The 20,161-nt window shown below is 39.7% G+C and overlaps 1 protein-coding gene and 2 pseudogenes across 1 annotated transcript in view; 1 reads left to right on the top strand and 2 right to left on the bottom strand.

Moving 5' to 3' along the window:
* The first annotated feature begins 5,767 nt into the window (after positions 1–5,767).
* lsamp (limbic system associated membrane protein) overlaps positions 5,768–20,161 on the top strand; it is a 468,508-nt gene continuing 454,114 nt past the window's right edge. The window contains exon 1 of the mRNA XM_087850805.1: positions 5,768–5,973. Within this exon, the coding sequence (XP_087706931.1) occupies positions 5,910–5,973 (64 nt within the window). The 5' untranslated portion in view covers positions 5,768–5,909. The remainder of the gene's footprint in view (positions 5,974–20,161) is intronic.
* On the bottom strand, positions 6,093–12,962 carry LOC148098815 (uncharacterized; annotated as a pseudogene).
* LOC148098814 (uncharacterized) lies at positions 12,965–14,240 on the bottom strand (annotated as a pseudogene).

The raw sequence follows: 20,161 nt of genomic DNA, 5'->3' as shown, positions 1-20,161 counted from the left end.
ACGCACTTCCATGTTGTGTCCTTTAAACCGGGACAATGCTCCGTGTATCCTTCAGTCATGTCACTGCCTGTCTGTCTGGTTCATATCAGAGAGCTTTGAATAAAATAAATAAAACAACAGTGTCATTCTATTGAAAATAATTAGAGATGTTATTGACCATTACATCCACAACTTTACATATAAATAATTTTTAATGTGACATAAAATACAGATTTATCTTGTGTTTTTCTGAAAGGGCTGAAGAAAGGTTATGGAAATAGGCTGATGGCTGCATTTCTGTTTAAGGAGTCAAAATTTCCCAGCATTCCCAGGCTTCCATTGAGGTTGCAGCTTGAGTAATTGTTCATCTTTATCTCCCTCTGCTCAGTTTTCTTCTGCCTCTTTCTCCTACCACCTGCTCCTTTTGACAGTCTTCCTAACTGAGCAGCTACAGACAGTATGGTAACAAGTGTTAACCACTGTGCTGCTAGTTGTGAAAAGAAATTACATCAACTTATAAATGAGCCTCATTTGTGCAGCAGGTTCAGCTCAACAGAGCCTGAACACAGACCGAAAGGTAAACGAGTAAATACGGGTGATGAACAGACTCGGTTATCTTTAACAGATGAGATTATTACATTGGAGTTTAAAGTTAATACGTTTCATCATATATATCTATATATCTATGTGCTCTCACATTTCATTAACCTTCACAATCATATATTCATTGACCAATTTCTTTTTTTAATTCGTTTTTAAAGAATGACAAATACAGGATTAAAATTAATGCTTTACTTTGCCTTCCAGTTTGAATTGATGAAATATAATAACATAGTTAAAGCAGTGGTTTTGTATGAATGATGGTGATTTAATGTCTTAACTGAACCTGTGGACATTGATTTTTTTTTTTCACAAGATGGGCATCGTTTTTATTCCTCTGGCATCTAATATTGCTGTTCTGTCAAAGCCACTGGAATCTCAGAGTGCTTGTGTTTGGTCCTTGTAGTGTTGTAACACTCCAGGTATTGATAACTGTGAGAAAGCTCCCATTGAAACAGCTCTAATTACCAACTCATGACAAACGACAGGTATTTATCCAGAAGTATTTGGACAATGATATTCCATCAATCCATCCATCCATCTTCTTCCTCTTATCCAAGGCACTAAGCAGAGAAACTCAGACATCCCTCTCCCCAGCCACCTCCTCCAGCTTGTCCGGGGGAACACCAAGGCTATCCCAGGCCAGCCGAGAGATATAATCTCTCCAGCGTGTCCTGGCCCTGAACCTTGGCCTCCTCTTGGTGGGACATGCCTGGAACACCTCACCCAGGAGGCACCCTTGTCAGATGCCCGAACCACCTCAACTGGTTCCTTTTAATGTGGAGGAGCAGTGGCTCTACTCTGAGCCCCTCCTGGATGGCTGAACTTCTCACCCTACCTCTAAGGAAGAGGCCAGCCATACTTTGAAGGAAACTCATTTCTGCTGCCATGACAATGATTGTAATTTTACTTCTGTGCAGTGCTATAGTGGGGTTTACACCAAAAATTCAAAATGTGATCAAAGTGCAGACATCCAGCTTTAACGTCGCTCTCTATCAGTTTCAGGGAAACTTCAGATGTTCCAGGATATCAACAAGACAGATGGGACGGCTCATTGGTGAGCCCCAATCACAGAGGATGTTGTAGTCCACTGAGAGTTACTGCTGATGCAGTTCCTGTTGTTCAAATCATCATTTTCGAATGATGTTCTTTAGAGAAAACTCACCACATTGATTGCAAGCTTCGTCAAGACTTCATAGGAAAGATTGTTTGATTTATTCTTGCCAGCAACTTGTGATGCAGTGCTTGCAAGCGCCGTTAGCACTGTTAGTTACTGAGGATGTGTGACATTAATATGTGAAGCAATTAGTGGAGTTAAGCACAAGAACAGTTAGCTTGTAATTAGCAAAGCACCATCTGTGGTTACCATGACGGGACATCGTGGTCGGTGGTACTTCATTTTGTGAGGTCGAATATTTTCATGAATCTTACTTTATAGGCATTTTTATGATTTTGTTGCAGTGTAGTGAACAATAACAAAGCTCGGAATATGTATGCATCTCACATACCTCTATGAACGTTGCTCATAGTCAGATTTCTCACCGACATCTCTGATGGTTATACATTTTATGACTTTGCCCATGTTAGGAGCGCTAAGCTTGCATACATACATTTGGCACCACTACACCTACATATATTTAGAAGTTGTTTGTGCAGGCCAAAACAGAAGCTGGTACAGAAATGGGGAAGCTAAACCAGGGTAAAGGTTATTATACAGAAATAGGAGAGGCAGATTACCACCCCAGATGGAAAGTAGTGGGCCAAGAGGATGGGACCAGCCCGTGTAAAAACGACACAGGAAACTGATCTTTGACACCACAGTCGGGAACCCCTTTCACAGCTAAGAAACAGCAATGATGAAGTGAAGAAAAAACCCTGTCATTTTAATCGCTAACTTTTTATTTATTATATTTTTGTAGCTGTATATGCTTGCCTCATCTCCCTGTTCTCTCTATATTTGGTATGACCTCTGTTAGAACTGAAATCAAGCTCCCTGTTGGAAATAAAAGGCCCAGTGACAGAGTCCAGCACACTTTAACTATATCTGAACCAGAAGGTGGTGCTTTGCTCTGCAGTCATTTGGCTCTCTGCTGGATGTAAAGCATAATGAAACCTCAAAGTCTTTAGGGAAGCTCTCATAGGTTTTTCATGCCAGCTGAGGGCTGCAGTGTTGCAGCAGAGAGCTCAAGTCTAATAAGAGAAAAACAGTCATAAATCAAATGTTCTCAGAACAGGCACAGGTAATCAGCTGGGGTCTGGTGTGGTGGAAAACACTGGGGTGGAGTCACTAGAAATAGACAGAGCAACTCTTTATTGAGGACACAGACCAACAGCAAAACTAGAGCTCCAAGAGTCATTAGCATCAGAGTACCACGGAGCATCTGTGACTTTACTGTAAATGATCCCTTTCTGGAGGATGCAGCGCAGAGTGGAGAGAGTGCTGTCTAATGTGGTGTCATATTTAGAGGTTGAATCAATAATTATCTTTTCTGGGCTGTATCCTGATACTTGATTGATGGAAGTTGAAGCTCACACTTTGGGAAGGAGGGCTGTCAGACATGGTGGACTTTACTCATCATTACTCCCCATGTGATTTTCGCAGCGGTACTTACAGGAATGGTGGACACAGCTATACACTCACTGTCCATTTTCCATGACCTTTCAATTTTATTCTCTTAAATCTAGAATGCTGTAGGAACAATCTTACAGTTATATCTCAACGTGGCTTGTTAAAATCTGCAGGAGGCAGTAAACATACTGACCGCTCGTAGGAAGTAAATGTACCAGAATATTAATCGTTCTCTTCACATTTCACCTCTGTTTAGCATCACATTGGCTTCTTGCTTTGAGGGATAAATGCCATCTAATGTGCAGGCTTGCTGGGATGGATATTTTTCGCTCTCACAGATGCGTCTGTGATGAGGTGATGTCCAGAAAAGTTCAAGGCTGCAGCAGCGTGTGTGAAAATGGCTACAGTTTGTTACCACTCCAAGCACCAAAAACGGGTGGCGGCAATCTGGATTTGAACAGAAGCTGCAAGCAACACCTCAAGATAACAGTTTAGAGCAGAGTCTGTGAAATAACTCAGAACTGACTCAACTCAACTCTAAAGTCTGTGAAATTACCAGCTCTTAGTATTGCCTCTCTCTACTCTTTTTTTCTGTCTAATTTTCTTTCTTTGATCTTTCTGTCTTCAGTCGTCACTTTCTCGTTATTTTTTTGTCTGCACTCTGAGGTGTGTCGATTATTTAACAGAATAACTAAGCCTGACAAGTGTGTTCTACGCAGTCCCGTATCTATAGTCCATCATCACTGCAAGGCTACATACTTCCTCATCAGAGGGACCCAACAACTTCTAATCACAGTCGGCACAGGCTGAAATTCATTAGAATTAGCTTAAGGATTTCACACTCACATTCAAAGGTTTGCCTGAGGACAGAAACACTGTGGGCTGGAAATTAATTATGAATCAGGACACTTAGCGGTCAGGAGCTTTGACCTTGGCGTTCAGTGTTAGACATGAGTGGACGGCGCTCACTGTTAAAGGAATCAGAATGTTTCTTTTGAATTAATGGAAAGGAATAAAGATGGCTTGTTCTGACTGACCAGGTCCCTGTAACAGCTGGGAAATCGCCCAGAATTAGTTAGTTTGATTAGAACGGCTACATTTAGCTCATTTCTGGATTCATAGGACATCAGTGTCTTATTCCAGAGTTGATAACATTCCGTTTTTTTTTTCCTTTGAAGCATGCAAAGTAATTAATGTGAAATAACCAAGCTAATAATTACAAAGAAAAATGTTTAATATTCAACATATTTCAGTTTTTATTTATACATATCTTTATATATTTCACATTGAGAGAAAGCTGAGAGATGGTCAGTGATTACCACGTGTGAAGGACTAAAGCTTTGACTGAAGATTAGTATTATGAGCCTGTTTCGAGGCTTTGAGGAGCACTGAAGATATGAAGAGGTCCATAAACCCTTAGGTAGATATCCACATGCACAGAGAGCTCTGATATCCTGTGGATGTGAATAATGCATAAAAGCATAATACACTTTTCATCCATCTGGCCAATTATTTATTTATTTTTTATTTTTTTCTTTCTAAAACGAACTCGAACATGAAACGAATCTTCCGTCTGACAATCAGCACTCACTTCTCTGACAGCGGGTTATATTTTTCAATGTGCCGCTTCGGTAGGATACCATCTAACCTTTGCTGCTGGCGCGTTATCATAAAAGCACTCCAAACTATAAATGAACACAGTGATGGAAACAGGTGGGGGAATGTAAATAAACTCTCTGAGCACAATCCCCCGGTGATATGAGGTCCTGTGGGTGAAAGCGTCACAGGTGAAAATGAGCAGAAAAGTGCAAATAATAACACGGAGCTCCAAGCAAGTGAGTCTCGTACATGATGGCAGAGACCGAGGACACAAATTAGTACTGTGACAATAAACGTGTTTTTGTTTTGTTTTTTGCTGATTTCTCTGCATTTATAAAACAATGAACTGGTCTAGAAAAAAAGTCAGTTGATGAAAAGCTTTGAGTGCAGTGAGGTCTTTATATATTTGGATTTAAGTGTTGCAACTTTGCATCTGAATGTCAGCACAGTGGGATAGTTTTGTTGTACTTCAGCCACATGTTGGCAGTTTTTGTGATTTACAGAGGCAAAATTACAAACAACGCGATGTAATTTCTTCGTTGCCTTGTGGCTGTTACTTGTCTTATTTCAGAATGAAAGTCATGGTCTTACTTTGCATCCAGAAAAAAGAACCAAACTAATTTAAAAAAACAAAAAACTACTGTACTCTATAAAGATTTCGGAACAGCCTGCTGCAATTGCAGTACAGGCGGTCACATAAAATATCGTATTAATATTGCGTATCTGTTTATAGTGTATATATATTTTGTATCATATGAAGCCACATGATAGCCTTAATCCATACAATACGAACACATGTAGAGATGTGAGTATAAAGGGATGGAATACGGGACATACTTCTTTTTGAATTCATATCTAAAATTATGAATACCTGTAAAATATTTGGATCATAGCTGTAGTGCCGCCTCAAAATGAGAGCCACCGGGGTGACTGTAACGTGGGTGAGATGGAAGATTCTCGGTAGGGGTCGCTAATGTCCGCGCAAAGGTAGCAGAAGAATCAGTGACGGTCTCAGGCTCTCCTGTTCATCAGCTCCGCTCAGGCTGGGATTTCTTCCTCCGCTCGGCTTCATCTGCAGCGCTTTCTCGTCGGGAAACTTACCGCTGGAGACGGAGCCTCATCTGGAGGAGCGCGGAGCTTTTGCACCTGAGTGAGGGACACCATGGCTTACTTCTGGATACACACCGCGTGGATCGCCGGCGTCGCTTTCCTCTTTGGATTTCAAGGCAAGGGACCGTTTTATTCTTTTCATTTGGTTTCCCGCTAGGAAACACTGGAGTTAAGAGGAAAATGACATCTACAGTGGATATTTAATGTGCGTCTGTCCGTCCGGTGCTGACTCGAGTTATGAAGGTATGTGAAGAGACTTCCCTTCCTGTGAAACACCTGACAGGTTACAGAGGTGGGGAGTCCTCGCGGTGAAGCTTCTCACTTTTACTGTTACAGCAGAGCGCCGTTTGGTCTGAATAAAGTTAGTGGTGAGTGTGTCGGAGCTGAGCTGACAGCAGTGAGCGCGCAGTAGCGCCCTGTGACACAGAAAAGAGCAGCACTGGAGGCTGATACCCCTGACAGCTTCACTTGAGTCTCCTCAGCAGGGGAGTACAGTATTGCAGAAACGTGGAGGGTGCTGGACTGTCAGCTCAACAGTTGTGGTTATCTTTTTATCCCGCGGCTTTGTAGTGACGCATACTGTGGATCAGTTTGGATCATTCGTTTATGATCCTTTGCAGTCTTTTTGGCACTGCGCTCATCGTGGCAATGAGCCCATTACTGTGGATATGTGATTCATGTGGACTGTTGAGGAAGGGAAAAATCAAAACAGTGTGTGGTAGAAAACGAGTAAAAGAGGATAGTGTGTTTGCAGTTAAAGGGGAGATTGGTTTTCGTGTCTTCTCGCTTGTCTATTTTAGCAATTAAATGCCGGCTTTAACTAATGATGCTCTCCAGACTGTGAGCAGATCGGCACTAAAGGAATTTAGGAAGAGAGTGGTGACAGAAGCTGCTTAGTCTGAACTGAAGAGAAAAACATTTTTAGGTAAGACAATATTATCAAATATTTAACAGTCAGTTGGAATAATAATGATAATAATAATAATAATAATAATAAGAATAAGAATAAGAATAAAAAGAATAAAAAGGTGATAGTCAGTAAGAGCAGTTAACACGTTTCTGTTTAAACCAAGGCACGTGCTGAAGTGTTAAGGATGAACACCACTGAGAGAACCAAGACCTCCATCATCTACAAAGCTGCCTTCCAATTATGTGCATAGATTAGCTTCACCCACAGCAAATTCTTTTTTGGCAGGACCACAGATGCTGAGGAATGTGTGCATGTCAGTCAAAAGCAAGCAAAAAAGAAAAGCTTATGAATTGTTGATTGGTATTATATTTCAGGGGCGTTAGCACTTAACTCATCGATCTGCTGATGGAAGAAAATGATTTCCTGGCTTGAAGACCGTATGAAAATATCCATCCATACTTAAGCAAGTATATATGGATAAACAAGCAACCTACCTCTTTTAAAACCATTGTATTCCCCTCTAAAATGAAACAACATTCACTGACAATTCTGTGTGTCAGTGTGTGCATGTTCTCCGTGTGCTTGTGTGGGTGTCTTCTGGTTACTCTGGTTTCCTTCCACAGGCCAAAAACATTCTCGTACTTCTGAATTGGCCATAGGTAGACTGTGAGAGTGTGTGGTTTCCTGTCTCTGTGGCTCAGCCCTGTGATAGACTGCTGATGTGTCCATCCCAGAGTGTACCCCTCCTTATCATGTGACTTTTGTCAAGTGACCCAGCTCGCTGTGACTCAAACTTGGATAAGCAGTTTAAAAAAATGGATGGCGTAAGAAAGTGGTTGATGGATGAGTGCCGCCCACTGCCGCATGACATACTTACACTTTTAGAGTTTTTGCAGTATTTTGGTACATGCTGAGCATGTTTAATGATCAGCGACGGTACTAAAAACCACCTGGCTAACATTGTGTCGGTACACCTGCAAAAAATGTTCTGACTCATCACAGCATTGACACGGGACCTCAAGGGACTGCTGGGTTTGTGTGGATGACTTGAGGCACATAGCAGTAAAATCTTGTAAAATCGCAGAATCTTTAAAAAGCGTACATAAGAAGATGAGGCTTTTGTTTGCAACTAATAAGTAATGAAAAACAGTTCCCCTTTTACTGTGGGAAGAAAGAAGTCTTCAGAACTGAGTCAGTCTACAGAAAGATTGTCAGCGCTATGAATAAAAATTGGCATATGTCTACATTAGCAGAATACTGCCTATTATGTTAGCATTGTGAAGAAGCTAGATGTAATCACAGCCTATTGTATTTTCTGTTCACTGAAGCGTTATAATTTTGCTAATCAGTATACCGTGTTCACATAGCATATTACTGTCATGCAGACCAATACACTAGCTGTGGCATGGGTTGCCACAGTTTGTAGTTACATGTTTAGGAGGGTGCAAGTCAGGTCGCGATGTGGTCAACAGTTTAAGTTATGCTGTAGGTAAGATTATGCCGCAGGTTACAGCCACAAGTATGCGACTACGCTACTTGGGGCGATCGTGGCTCAAGAGTTGGGAGTTCGCCTTGTAACCGGAAGGTTGGCGGATGGCGCGATATGGCAGCCTCGCTTCTGTCAGTCTGCCCCAGGGCAGCTGTGGCTACAACTGTAGTTTGCCTCCACCAGTATGTGAATGGGTGGATGACTGGGTGTGTAAAGCGCTTTGGGGTCCGTAGGCGGGACTAGTAAAAGCGCTATACAAATACAGGCCATTTACCATTTTACCATTTACGCTATACTGAAGATGATGAACACAGTATTATGAATACAGCTTGACATTAGCCTCTACTATACAGCAGCGACACACCAAAAGCAAAAAGAAAAGATAGCAGTTTGGGCAAAATATGAATTCATTTTGAATTTGATGGCAGCAACACATCTCAAAAACTTGGAGTAGTACTCAGAGCAAACAACTGGAGTAACATTTTATTAGGTTATTGGATATAAAAAGGGAACCAAAATGGTTCAGAAGTAAAAATGGGCAGAGCTTTATTAATTTGCAAAAGAAGAGCACCTGCAAAGAGAATAATATTCCTTAACATAGAATTGTGAAGACTTTGAGAATCTCATCATCTACAATGCACATTATCAGCAAAAGATTTAAAATTGGAGAAATCTCTGTGCCCAGTGGACAAGGATGAAAATTAATATTAGATGCCTGTGATCTTTGGGCCCTCAGGTGGCACCGCACTAAAAATGAGGTATGATTCTGTCATTGACCAATACCTGATTCCACGGGCTTGGGAACATGTTCAGAAACAACCCAGTGTGCCATGCATTCCACAAATACAGGTCAAATGTCTATCATGTAAAGAAAAAGCCATATTGGAACATGATCAAGAAATGCTGCCGTTTGCTTTGGACCAAGGCACATTTAAAATGGACTGAGGGGAACTAGAAAATCCTTCTGAGGTCAGATGAATCGAAATGTTTAATTCTTTTTGGAAAACATGAATACAACATCCTCCAGACTAAAGAGGAGCAGGACCATATGCTCCATTTCCAATTACATGTTTTTCAGTGACGCTCTTGCATATTTCAGCAAGATAATTCGAATTTCTCTACAGCAGAAAACTCCCATCCCAACTTTTTTGAAATGTGTTGCCACCATCAAAGTCAAAATAAACAACTATTTTTCTTAAAAAGGTCTTTTTTCTCTTTCCCTCCCCTTCAACATTTCTCTCATTCTCTCATGAGCTCCTTATTGTCCCTTAGTGGCTTTTTGAAAAAATCTTTGTCGACCAAAGCCATCCTTTCTTTGTTTATATCTGGACCTCTACTGGAATTATTTTCCCAGTGCTGCATGCGCATGACAGACAGTAAAATCATTGACTGCAGGCTGAGCCATTGTTTCCTCTGAGGGGAGCAGTGATAGCCATCTCTCTGCAAAGCTACTTTAAAACTGTCAGCTGCTGTGACTTCAATTGATTTGGATGTTGACACTGTTTGCTGCCGGCTTTTCAAAGTGCAGCCAATGAACCAGACCGCCTGATAAACCAATTTCATGAAATAATATACTTCCATGAATGTGGGGTGGGCTTTTGGGAAAGATTTTATGTGTATATTTGCCCTTTTTATAATTATGTAATCAGCTCAGCTACTTTCTTCAGTTAACAAGTATTAATCAGTCAATCAATCTTTATTAGATAATCTTTATTATCTCTTGATGTCCATAAAAACAAGACAGAAACACACACAACACCCCCCCCCCCCCAAAAAAAAAAAAAACAAAAAACAAAAAACCACAGGGTATAAGCCTTAAAAAAAAAAAAAAAAAAAAAAGTATATATATATATATATATATATATATATATATATATATAAAGCATTTGTAAAAATATAAAACCATAATATACATAAAACACAATTACTTAAAAGAAATCAATAAATACACAAACACTTCAACCAGTGCTTTCTCAGACTGGATGAGTAACGGGAACCACTCACTGTCGGATCTGTGAGTGCTAAAATTATACTGTTACTCAAACCATCCAGTCGTTCTCTAAAATTGAACATTAACTTTCTTAAAAGTGCTTTAAAAAGTCCAAACACCCCCAGCTACAAACATCTGGCTGGCACTACCCCTTCTAGGTATCCTGCAAAGGATACGTTGTTTGTAGGATGACCACAAGGGTGCAGTATATAGCGGTGTGCAATACGCTTTAAACAAAGCCACTTTAACTGGAAGTGAACGAAAGCTGAATTTGCATGCAATAGTATTTGCCTGCACATAGAGCTCACACCGTTGTCTGTATATGTCATCATCATCATCCATTTGCTCAGTAATAAAGTGACCGAGGTATTTCACCTTTTTATGAACTTCAAGAGTTTTTTGGGCCAGTTTAAACAAAGGGAAATTTAGCTGTTTATCCTGCTTGGTTCTACATATCAAAACAGCACTTTTAACAGCATTGTACTTCATGTCATATTGCACACCATATTCAGTACGGACATTGAGAAGATCCTGTAACCCAGCACTGCTTGGACTAAAAACAACCAGGTCATCTGCATACATAAGATGATTTATCAGTGTTTTACCTAATATACACCCAGTGTTACAGGCTCTCAGCTGTATGGACAAATCATCAACATATAGATTAAATAAAATTGGAGACAAAATCCCACCCTGTCTAACACCATTGCTGACACCGCAGGGGGCAGAAATACTGCTTCCCCATTTAACCTGCATGTTCTGATGAGCGTACCAGTAAGAGATAATCCTCACGATGTATTGAGGAACTCCCCATGTCTTCAGTTTATCAAAAAGTTTTCTGTGGTTCACTCGATCAAAAGCCTTAGAGGCATCAATGAAACACATGAGGACAGATGAATTTTTAGCCCTATACAAACTGACTATTTCCTTGAGTGCATAAATGCACATGTCAGTGCTGTGCTTTGGTTTGAAGCCAAACTGATTATCCAGAGAATAGATGAACACACTAACTCTGTCAAACAAAATTGTTTCTAACACCTTGGATAAAATACTGGCGAGTGCAATCGGCCTATAATTATCCAAACAGCTCACTTTTGCAGCTTTGTCCTTCATAACTGGTACCAGTAAAATACACAGCATTGAGTCTGGTAATATGCCATGAATCATAAACCCAGTGAAACAGAGTGCTAGAAGAGGAGCTAGCCTTAAACTAGCATGTTTTAAATGTTCTGCAGTGATGTGATCCAAACCAGAAGCTTTATTATCAGATAACCTATGAATGGCTTCATATACTTCATGTGTCCTTACACTTATTGTTTCATTACTCATGTCAGAATTGTCCTCATATGGTTCACTTTTTATACAGTTAAACAACGCACTGTAATGCTGTCTCCATAATGCTGCAATGTTATCTGCCCCAGAAACACCTTCAACAGTTGATGGTAGAGATGGTTTACAGTTATTAAGAGCTTTCACCTCTTTCCAAAAATCGGTCATATTATTACACAGCATTTTCCTGGCCAAAGAGCATTTGCTCATTTTTAGTTATAAAGCGAACAGCGTACTTATATCTGGCATTCGCACATTTTTTCTGTTCAGATTCTGGGCCTTGTTTAGGTCTTCCAGCCATGGCTCAACATTTATAAGCTATGCAAGCTTCATCATGGTACATGGATACATGTTCTTTCCAGCCAGGTCTGATGCTAGGTCTCTTATGCTTATATTGTTTATCAAGCAGTGTACCACTTTCATACAGAGCAGTCACTATATCATCATACATGGAGCAGAGTAAATGTTTATGCACAGCATTCTTACAGTTGACATCCTTGCACAAAATAGCTTCTTTGGGCAAAGAAATGTTGTTCAGATGTATATCGGTATTACTATGATAAGCTAAGAAATCATCTTCACCAAATGCTGACCAGTCTAATTTTACACTGGTAGCAATATTAGCAATATTATTTCCAGTTGTTGCTGGCATTTGTTCCGCATTCACAGTAAAACCAAAAGGTATATGGTCTGACACAGTTACCTACCTAATAGTCATGTTTGCTAAAGCTGCATGTCCATCAGCTGTACAGATACAGTGGTCCAGCCATGATGCCAGGCTTCACTTATGTATGTATAGCTATCTGTAGGCAGTAACACTTTGGTAGAAAGGATAAGATTGTTAACTTCACAAAAGTGGGTTAAGTGGTTAGCAAACCGAGAACTGCTGTCTGTGAGATCAGCATTAAAATCACCCAAAACATATATGCTGTAAGTATTGTTGTCTTGAATAAATGCATTAATAAAAGCCAGCCTACTGAGGTATTCTTGCTCATTTTGACAAGATTCATAGGTAGTATAAATATTAAGAATGATAAAACTACTATTATTCTGTGTATATTGTATACCAATACACCAGTCTACATTCAGTCTAATGAGCTTTATCACAGGGTCTATTTTGTTTGTCCCAAACCACAGCAACCCCTCCAGGTATTCTACCTCTGACTATAGCTGTGCTGAGATCAGTTGTTGATTCCCCCACTCCCAAAAAACTTCCATTTAGACAGTTAAGTTTTCCCAAGTCCTGTTTGGACAACCATGTCTCTTGCAAGCATAAAATGTCACATTCTGCAAGCAGACTGTCCACAACAATCCGTCGAGCTTTATCCCCTGCACTCTGTCCCAAACGTAGACCACAACAGTTGTAAGATAATACCCGAATAGACATCTTCATGTTGATACGTTGGTTTCAGAAGGCGCAGTTATCTCCCCTGCTGGATCCACTGTGCTTGGCACCACCGTACCGGGCTTACAAGGTTCATAAAAACGCAAGACCAGAGCCCCTTCAGGCCAGAGTTCAGGATTGTACATTTCACCCACATCATTACATTCAGCAGTAACCTTGAAAGAGCCGAACCTGCTACGTTTACTAGCAATTTTTTGACAGGTCACATCTCTTTTGAGTTTCTCTCTCAAATACAGAGCAAGAGTTTCTGCATCTACATCCAGGGCAAATTTAGTGGCAAACACGCTCACCAATTTAGTTTTCGCAGTTCTGATTGTACTCACAGCTCCAATGCCGATAATCGATACAGGTCCAGGCCTCTTATTGTGTCCAGTGGTAGCAGCATGCATTCCTGAACCCGAATTAACCTTCTACAGCTTGTGACGAGACTTGCCATTTTTCACAACTTTAGTCCATTGTCGGGAGCATGTAAGAAGCACTGTCTCAACGGGATCCTCCGTTGTTGCAGTAGTTTCCATATTATGACCTGAGGCTGTCGTCGGAGCCTGATCTTGACCACATAGCAACATCTCCGGACAAAATGCTGACACTGTGCTTGTCCCAGTCCTTGAAGCAGCCAAAACTCCGGCTCCCTGCCTTCTGCGTGGGCTGCCTTTACTTCGACTCCCCCACCGCTTCTCTGCGTGTTTCCCCAGGGGAAAGTGGGAAGTGGTCCCGACCCCTGAGCATTCAGAGTAACAGGCTCAGCCGGTACCTCAGGCCGACACTCAAGAGCAGTCACACGCCTGTAGTTTAACTACATGTTTTAAAGCACCCACCTCAGCACACAGCTGGTCTATTCGCCGTAGTAGACAACACACATCCATGCTGGAGTATGTAACAGGCGGCAAATCATCCAGGTGATGAGAGACCAATCTTGGGATATTCTCCCCACACTCATTCAGCACTTTAAGACAGAGTCTAATATTGTTGGCGTCTTTATGCTGTCCTTTATATCCAACGCACCGCTGTGAGGTAGTGGGGCAGAGCTCAAACAAAACTTTCTTGGAGGCTTCAATCCCCTCGGATTCAAATGTGTTCGTGGCCAACAACACAATTTCATCCTGACTTAAAGTTTTGATTTTTACAGCAAGGAAATTAAGTAGTTCATTCTCTACAATTACCCTTCCATCAGTTGTTTTATATATCTCTGGTTTGACCGTTTGTGACCATTTGAAAAGTCGGAGCTACGTCTGCACCACCACCTGCTACATCCGCCATCTTGTTTTGTCTTAGCCTTATTTATCTTCTGCTCGCATCAGTTTTAATCACTCAGGTAGATCTGTGTTCCACCTACTCTGTCTCCCTCTAACAAGGCCAGCTGCTAAAATGTGAGTAATAATTCATCACCAGCGCGGTGTATGGATTCTCGTTTATATTTACACTATATTAAGAAGTTAAATTGAAAAATACTGCATTTATCAAAAGCCGCAAACAGGATAACTGAGGAGTTCTATAAGTGGTCCCGTTTAATAAAGTGAGACAATGCAGTAAGAGCTCATTCATTATTCCCTTGGCAGTATGAAACAAAGCTCTTGGCTTTCATGAGCTTTAATTATGCTTTAGCATCATTGTATTTTTTAATGAAAGAACAGAGATCAGATAGATTGTTTAAATCACTGACGATGTGACCAAAACGAGTGACCAAAACGAGTTTAGTGGATTTCACATTGGTGCTTGTAATCCCAAATTTGCTTCACTGAAGAGTACATGTCACTGATATGTCATCTTGTCTGTTAGGTTTTCTAGTCTACCAGAGAACCATTTTCTTCCTCTCTGAGTTTTAATTTGCTGCAAAAAGTTGTGCTTCAGTGATTATGACATATTTTCATCATTGGTGGCCCAGGCTTTGTGACTTGGGAATCACTGACATTAGAATCATGCAAACACGCATTTGTTTTCTTAGGCAGCAGACGACTTCATGGACGGTTTACAGGGAGAGAAGTGGATCTGTCATTGGAGACGAAGATGAAGATTGCTCCACTTCCTCTGACTGTCGGTGGTTTCCAGATAATATACTCAAACAAAGTTTCAGGCTCTTCAGCTGTTATCTTCTCTCTAACTAGCCAAAACAAATTTCTATCATTTCAAAAGGGAAATAAATCTTTTGAAAAGTATTATTTTCTGAACTTTTAAAAAGAAGGGTCACTGCTTTATTGATAAGATCCATTTGCTGTCTAAAAGTGGACTTTATCTGTCCTATTAAATTAAGATAAGGGATGTCTGTTTTTGCCTTGTTGTGTGGCCAAAACTAGTTGTGATATCTAATTCCAATGAAGTCTCTTGAGATGTAAAAAAGTAGATAATCACTCCAGTGATCAAAGCCCTTTGACTTTAGGCAATCATCAAGCATTCTCTATATTTTTTTCCTAATTAAGACCTTTTAACCATTTATAGCATCCATACCATATCAATCACTTGCATGTATATGATATATATAGATAACAAAAAGTGCAGCTTCTGTTTTCCTTGCCTCACTGCATGTACACTCTAATAAGTACTTTTTAATGTCAAATGTAATTATGAATGCCTGCGGGTCTGTGGCGTAGCTTGTGTGATTCATAGTTTGCGACCCTGTGTATTTTGTTTATTTGGGTGAACGCACTTGATTAGTGTTAGATCATTTATGCAAAGTTACATTATGATTTCATTTCATTTCATCTGCATTAACAAAGCTATCAAATGAGCTGGCCTTAAGTAAGTCAACTGTTGCTAGGAGGTTGCTAGTTCTGACATAACATATCTGCCATAGTTGGAGTTTTTGAAACAGACTAACAGAAAGTAACATATCCTGACATACTTTAAACCTGTGGAACCAATGCTCAGGAAAATGGACATCACATATTCAACAAATACAAACAAATACAGCATTGATCAATGCTGATACTTCGTATCAGTACTCATCAAACAAGAGTAAGCTCTGAAAGGACCTGATGTGTATACAAACACCACACGGTTTATTAAGTCATGGGCTTGTATAGGCTTGGACCCCTTTTTACCTTCAGAACCGCCCTAGTTCTTTGTGGCATAGAGTCACACAGGATTGAGATCTTGTAACATTACAAATTCAAAAAACAAGCTGTAGATGGTCTAAGGAGCTTGGAAAGAAAAGCGTCTGGACTTCTTTAAGTTTCCTTGAAGACGTTTCACCTCTAATCCGAGAAGCTTCTTCAGTTCTAAGAGCAATTGGTGGAGAGTTCCAGATTTTAAGACCCATGAGAGTGTCCCCGAGAGGGTCATGGACCTCTTATTGATCCTCTACCTAATCACACGAGCGAAGGTGTGAAAACAGTTGTGGGTCACAATCAGCCAGAGTTTTGGGTGAGCTCATTGTGAAACCTAGCCCCACCCTATCATCTGATTTCCTGAGGTCAAATGGCCCAGGATCTGAGTGGGTGTTAAGGTGTCTGGAAAGGGATCTCAAAAGTGGATTATAGATGCCAGATAGTTGGTGTCGTAAGCCACCACTTCTGTTCAAAGATGGTCGTTCACAGTGGACATAGATGGCTTCTTTCACTCCTCTTTCAAACCATTTGTTTTCTCTGTCCAAAATGTGAACATTGGCATCCTCGAAAGACCTTTGTCCTTTAAATGCAGATGAAAAGCTGAATCCTGACCACCTTGACGTGAGTCTCAGCTGTTCATCTGCATCTAAAGGATGCCAATGTTCACACATATCAGGAATTGGGCAAATAGACTTCGAACTACTTGCAAAGTATTTTCCTTTTTTTTAATTTGAAACTTGTAAACTGTTGCCTAACATTATAAATGCTCACACAATCGCAATTTAAGTAATGTTATACCTCATAGTAATGTTAGTAGGCTACTCAGAAATCATCCTAACATTTTAGCCCGTGTTCTGACAACAAAATTTAATTTTCACATTGTAAATAAATGGTCTGCCACCACCATGCCTGTTTAGTAAGGCAGTTCTGATGTACATTGAGGTCCCAACAAAGCAAAAATACATCCATTATGTGCAGCATGTGTCCCAATCGTTTAGCTAGAATGTTTTTTCTGCATTGTTGTACTGACTGTGTTTAGCACTTATGTACAAAACAGTAACACTGATGTATCTGGTGAATACCTAACACAATATTATGCATAAATGAAACCTGCCTCTATACATGACAGACTGCCAGCAGAAGCAGTGTTTGTTTTCAATGTTTCCTACACACACCTGCTGCCTGTAATTTACAGTTTAACTGCTAACGCTAAAGATGTTATGAAATCTTGTAAGATCTGATAAAATAAACATGCTGTGTTTTCTAGGAATCCAAAACTACTCAGTGAGAAATCATTTAAATCATCTTTCATTATGGTGACTTCAACTGAATCTGTCAGTGTAAAGCAATTAAAAATTTTATTTAGCCGATTCTTTATTTGATTAATGAAAAATAAAGTAAAGTGCTCTGAAAGTAAATAGAAATATACAACATTTAATGAACAGCAAACATTTTGGGCTAAAAAAATAGGCTAAAAAAATTACTTTACCAAAATACTGTAACATTTTACTGAGACTGTTATCTCTCTGGTTCCTCACAATAAACAGCTGTCCTGATTTTTATAGCATTATTCTTGAATTAAGTGTTTACACATTAAATATATACATGCATTTATTTCCTATTAATCCTACTTTCAAACTGGTTAATCCTCTTCATGAAAACAACCCTAATACTGTGTTCAGCTGATGGATTCAAGCAGTTTACCAGAGTGCAGACAGTTCTACCATTGCGCAAGATTAATGGACTGGTGAACCATTTAAAATCTAATTGTTTTGTCAGTTTTTTGCTCGTTTCAGAGAGAATGGAAAACGATTTTTAAACTGTTTAATGTGATTTTTTGATGCCATATATCTGTATTAGGGCATGGGGCTGTACATGAGCCTGAAACAAAATCTTTTATAAACCATTTTTCTACTCTCTATTTCTCATAAAATGTCCTGATTTGCAGTTTCCTCCAGCCCACCAGTTAATCTTATACCATCCTACTGAAAAAATCCTCAAAACATGTACTTTGTCTGGATACCATTTCAATTTCAAGAGCTCTAATGTGAAATTTAGAAATAATCAGAAGCACTGAGGATATATACTTTGAGTTTCAACGAATTTTGTAATTGCTATTATTTCTCGTACGTTTTTCAGCATCAATGTTTCCGTAATGTTATTTTTTCTTCTTCATAGTTATACTTGAACTGCTCCTCTTGACTGAAGTAGGTGGCACTTGATCAGCACATTTTCAACAGAAGAAACAAATGATGTATCAGATGCCTCTCTCGCAGAGAGCGCACTGAGTGCACTGAGCGCACCTAGTACCTGATTTTAAAAAAAGTTATCAAAGAGATTCAGTAACTAAAGTCATGATAGCCATTATCTGTGAGTGGGATTTTAGGTGTTAACAGAAAGAAAATCTGCTCCGTGAAACGTGCTTTATAGTACATCACTTAGGCCAAAAGTCGTTTTTAAATTAAACATTTGGTTAATCAAAAAAGAAGAAATAAATCTGGTTGAACATGTAGCACCATAATAACAGGTCTTAATGATGCCTAACAGTGGCTTATAAAGCCCAGAAGTAAGAGCTGGACATAAACTGGTCACATTTGTGAACAAGTCTGTGTGAAAATCGCTGCAAATTCTGCTGGACACTCTGCACACGCCGTTGTGATCAAAGCCAAATGCAGTGATTAGTTTCAGTTGCAATCCTGACGTTTACTCCGTCCAAACATGCCCGATTGGATTTTGCCTGCGGTGTAATGCCAGTCGTACTGGGCTGACAAACAGAGATTCTACAGTAGCTCAGTCTGGATGACAGTGAGAGCATAGTTAGTGGACCTACATGACTGGAACAAACAGATTCAGATAACACACTAAGCAAGTCTGAAAACACACTTGGCTTTCAACCAGTATTTTAGCACATGTCAGGATGCCGAATACCATAATTTGTAGATGGAAGGGAAAAAACGAGAAAATACTTTCAGCAGAGAGGATCATACACTGAGGAAGAGGAAATAAATGGATGTGTGTCACTCCGTGCTGCATGCGAGGTAAGGTGTCTTTTATAGCCATCCTACATGATGTGTGGGTGTTATAACAGACTAGATTTATACAGTCAAGAAGCTTAATGATGCTGTTGAGCAGCACTCTGCATGCAGAGTCACACATATACATTCACACTTATGTGAAACAGAAGAGCAGGAAACTGCAGTACCGTAGAAAAGGAGAGTTGCATTGTAGATATGCGATACTACTGTTACTATTAGTTACTCAGCAGTTACTATAAAAAAAATCAGCTCTTGGATGAAACGTGAGTTCATATCACTTAGATCACATAGGAGCCTTTAATCAGACAACTTATTAGTTTTTCCATTAAGCGTGCTTAAGGTTTAATACCGTCTAAGAGCTGTTAAGACTAACAGAAGAGTTTAAGTTTAACTGGGATAATTTATCACTTCGAGAAGAATGCTGTTGTTGTTATTTGTCTGTATATAAATAAAATTTAAATCGAATTGAACTGAATAATTTACCAGATGTCTGTGAAGATAAACCTCCTAGAGTTCTGAGCAACACGACCCCGTGCAAGCATATGATTCATTATTTCCATTGTTCCAGTTCTGAATAGGCTTCAGAAAGTGGTGGTAGTAGGCCATATCAACACAGGTGGGCATCTTTGTTCGTCTTGCGTGCTGCAGTAAATTTACATAAGCCAGTTTCCTAAAGGTTCTTTCTACATAAACATGGTCTTGCAGAGACACAAACCACATTAGTGACACAAACCATATTAGTGATAATTAGCTTTTCTTTATCCGGTTCACCAGTAAATAAAATGGACACATTTAATTATTTGTAACATTATCACATTGTTTATGACAAGCGGGGAAAAACAGGTGTGGAGCTTTCACAAAATATGACATTCGTGTCAGAAAGATACGGAAGGAAGTCTCGTTAGGATTGGGATTCATTTTTCAGGAGAGACAATTAGAGCGCAATTATAGACAGATAATATGAAAATCCATTATACATTTTCAGAATTATGAATAGCCTCTGCAGGATTGATACTTAAATAAAACATTTTAATGAAAAAGGAGAATGTAACTTATTAGGTTTCTTTTTTCGTGTTGCTAGTAGAAGCAAAAAAAAGATTTG

The sequence above is a fragment of the Neolamprologus brichardi genome, chromosome 14 (assembly GCF_056152115.1).
Source record: "Neolamprologus brichardi isolate AB-2024 chromosome 14, ASM5615211v1, whole genome shotgun sequence".
Lineage (NCBI taxonomy): Eukaryota > Metazoa > Chordata > Actinopteri > Cichliformes > Cichlidae > Neolamprologus > Neolamprologus brichardi.
Note: the sequence above shows the minus strand (reverse complement) of the source record. Positions and strands in the feature narration are given on the sequence as shown.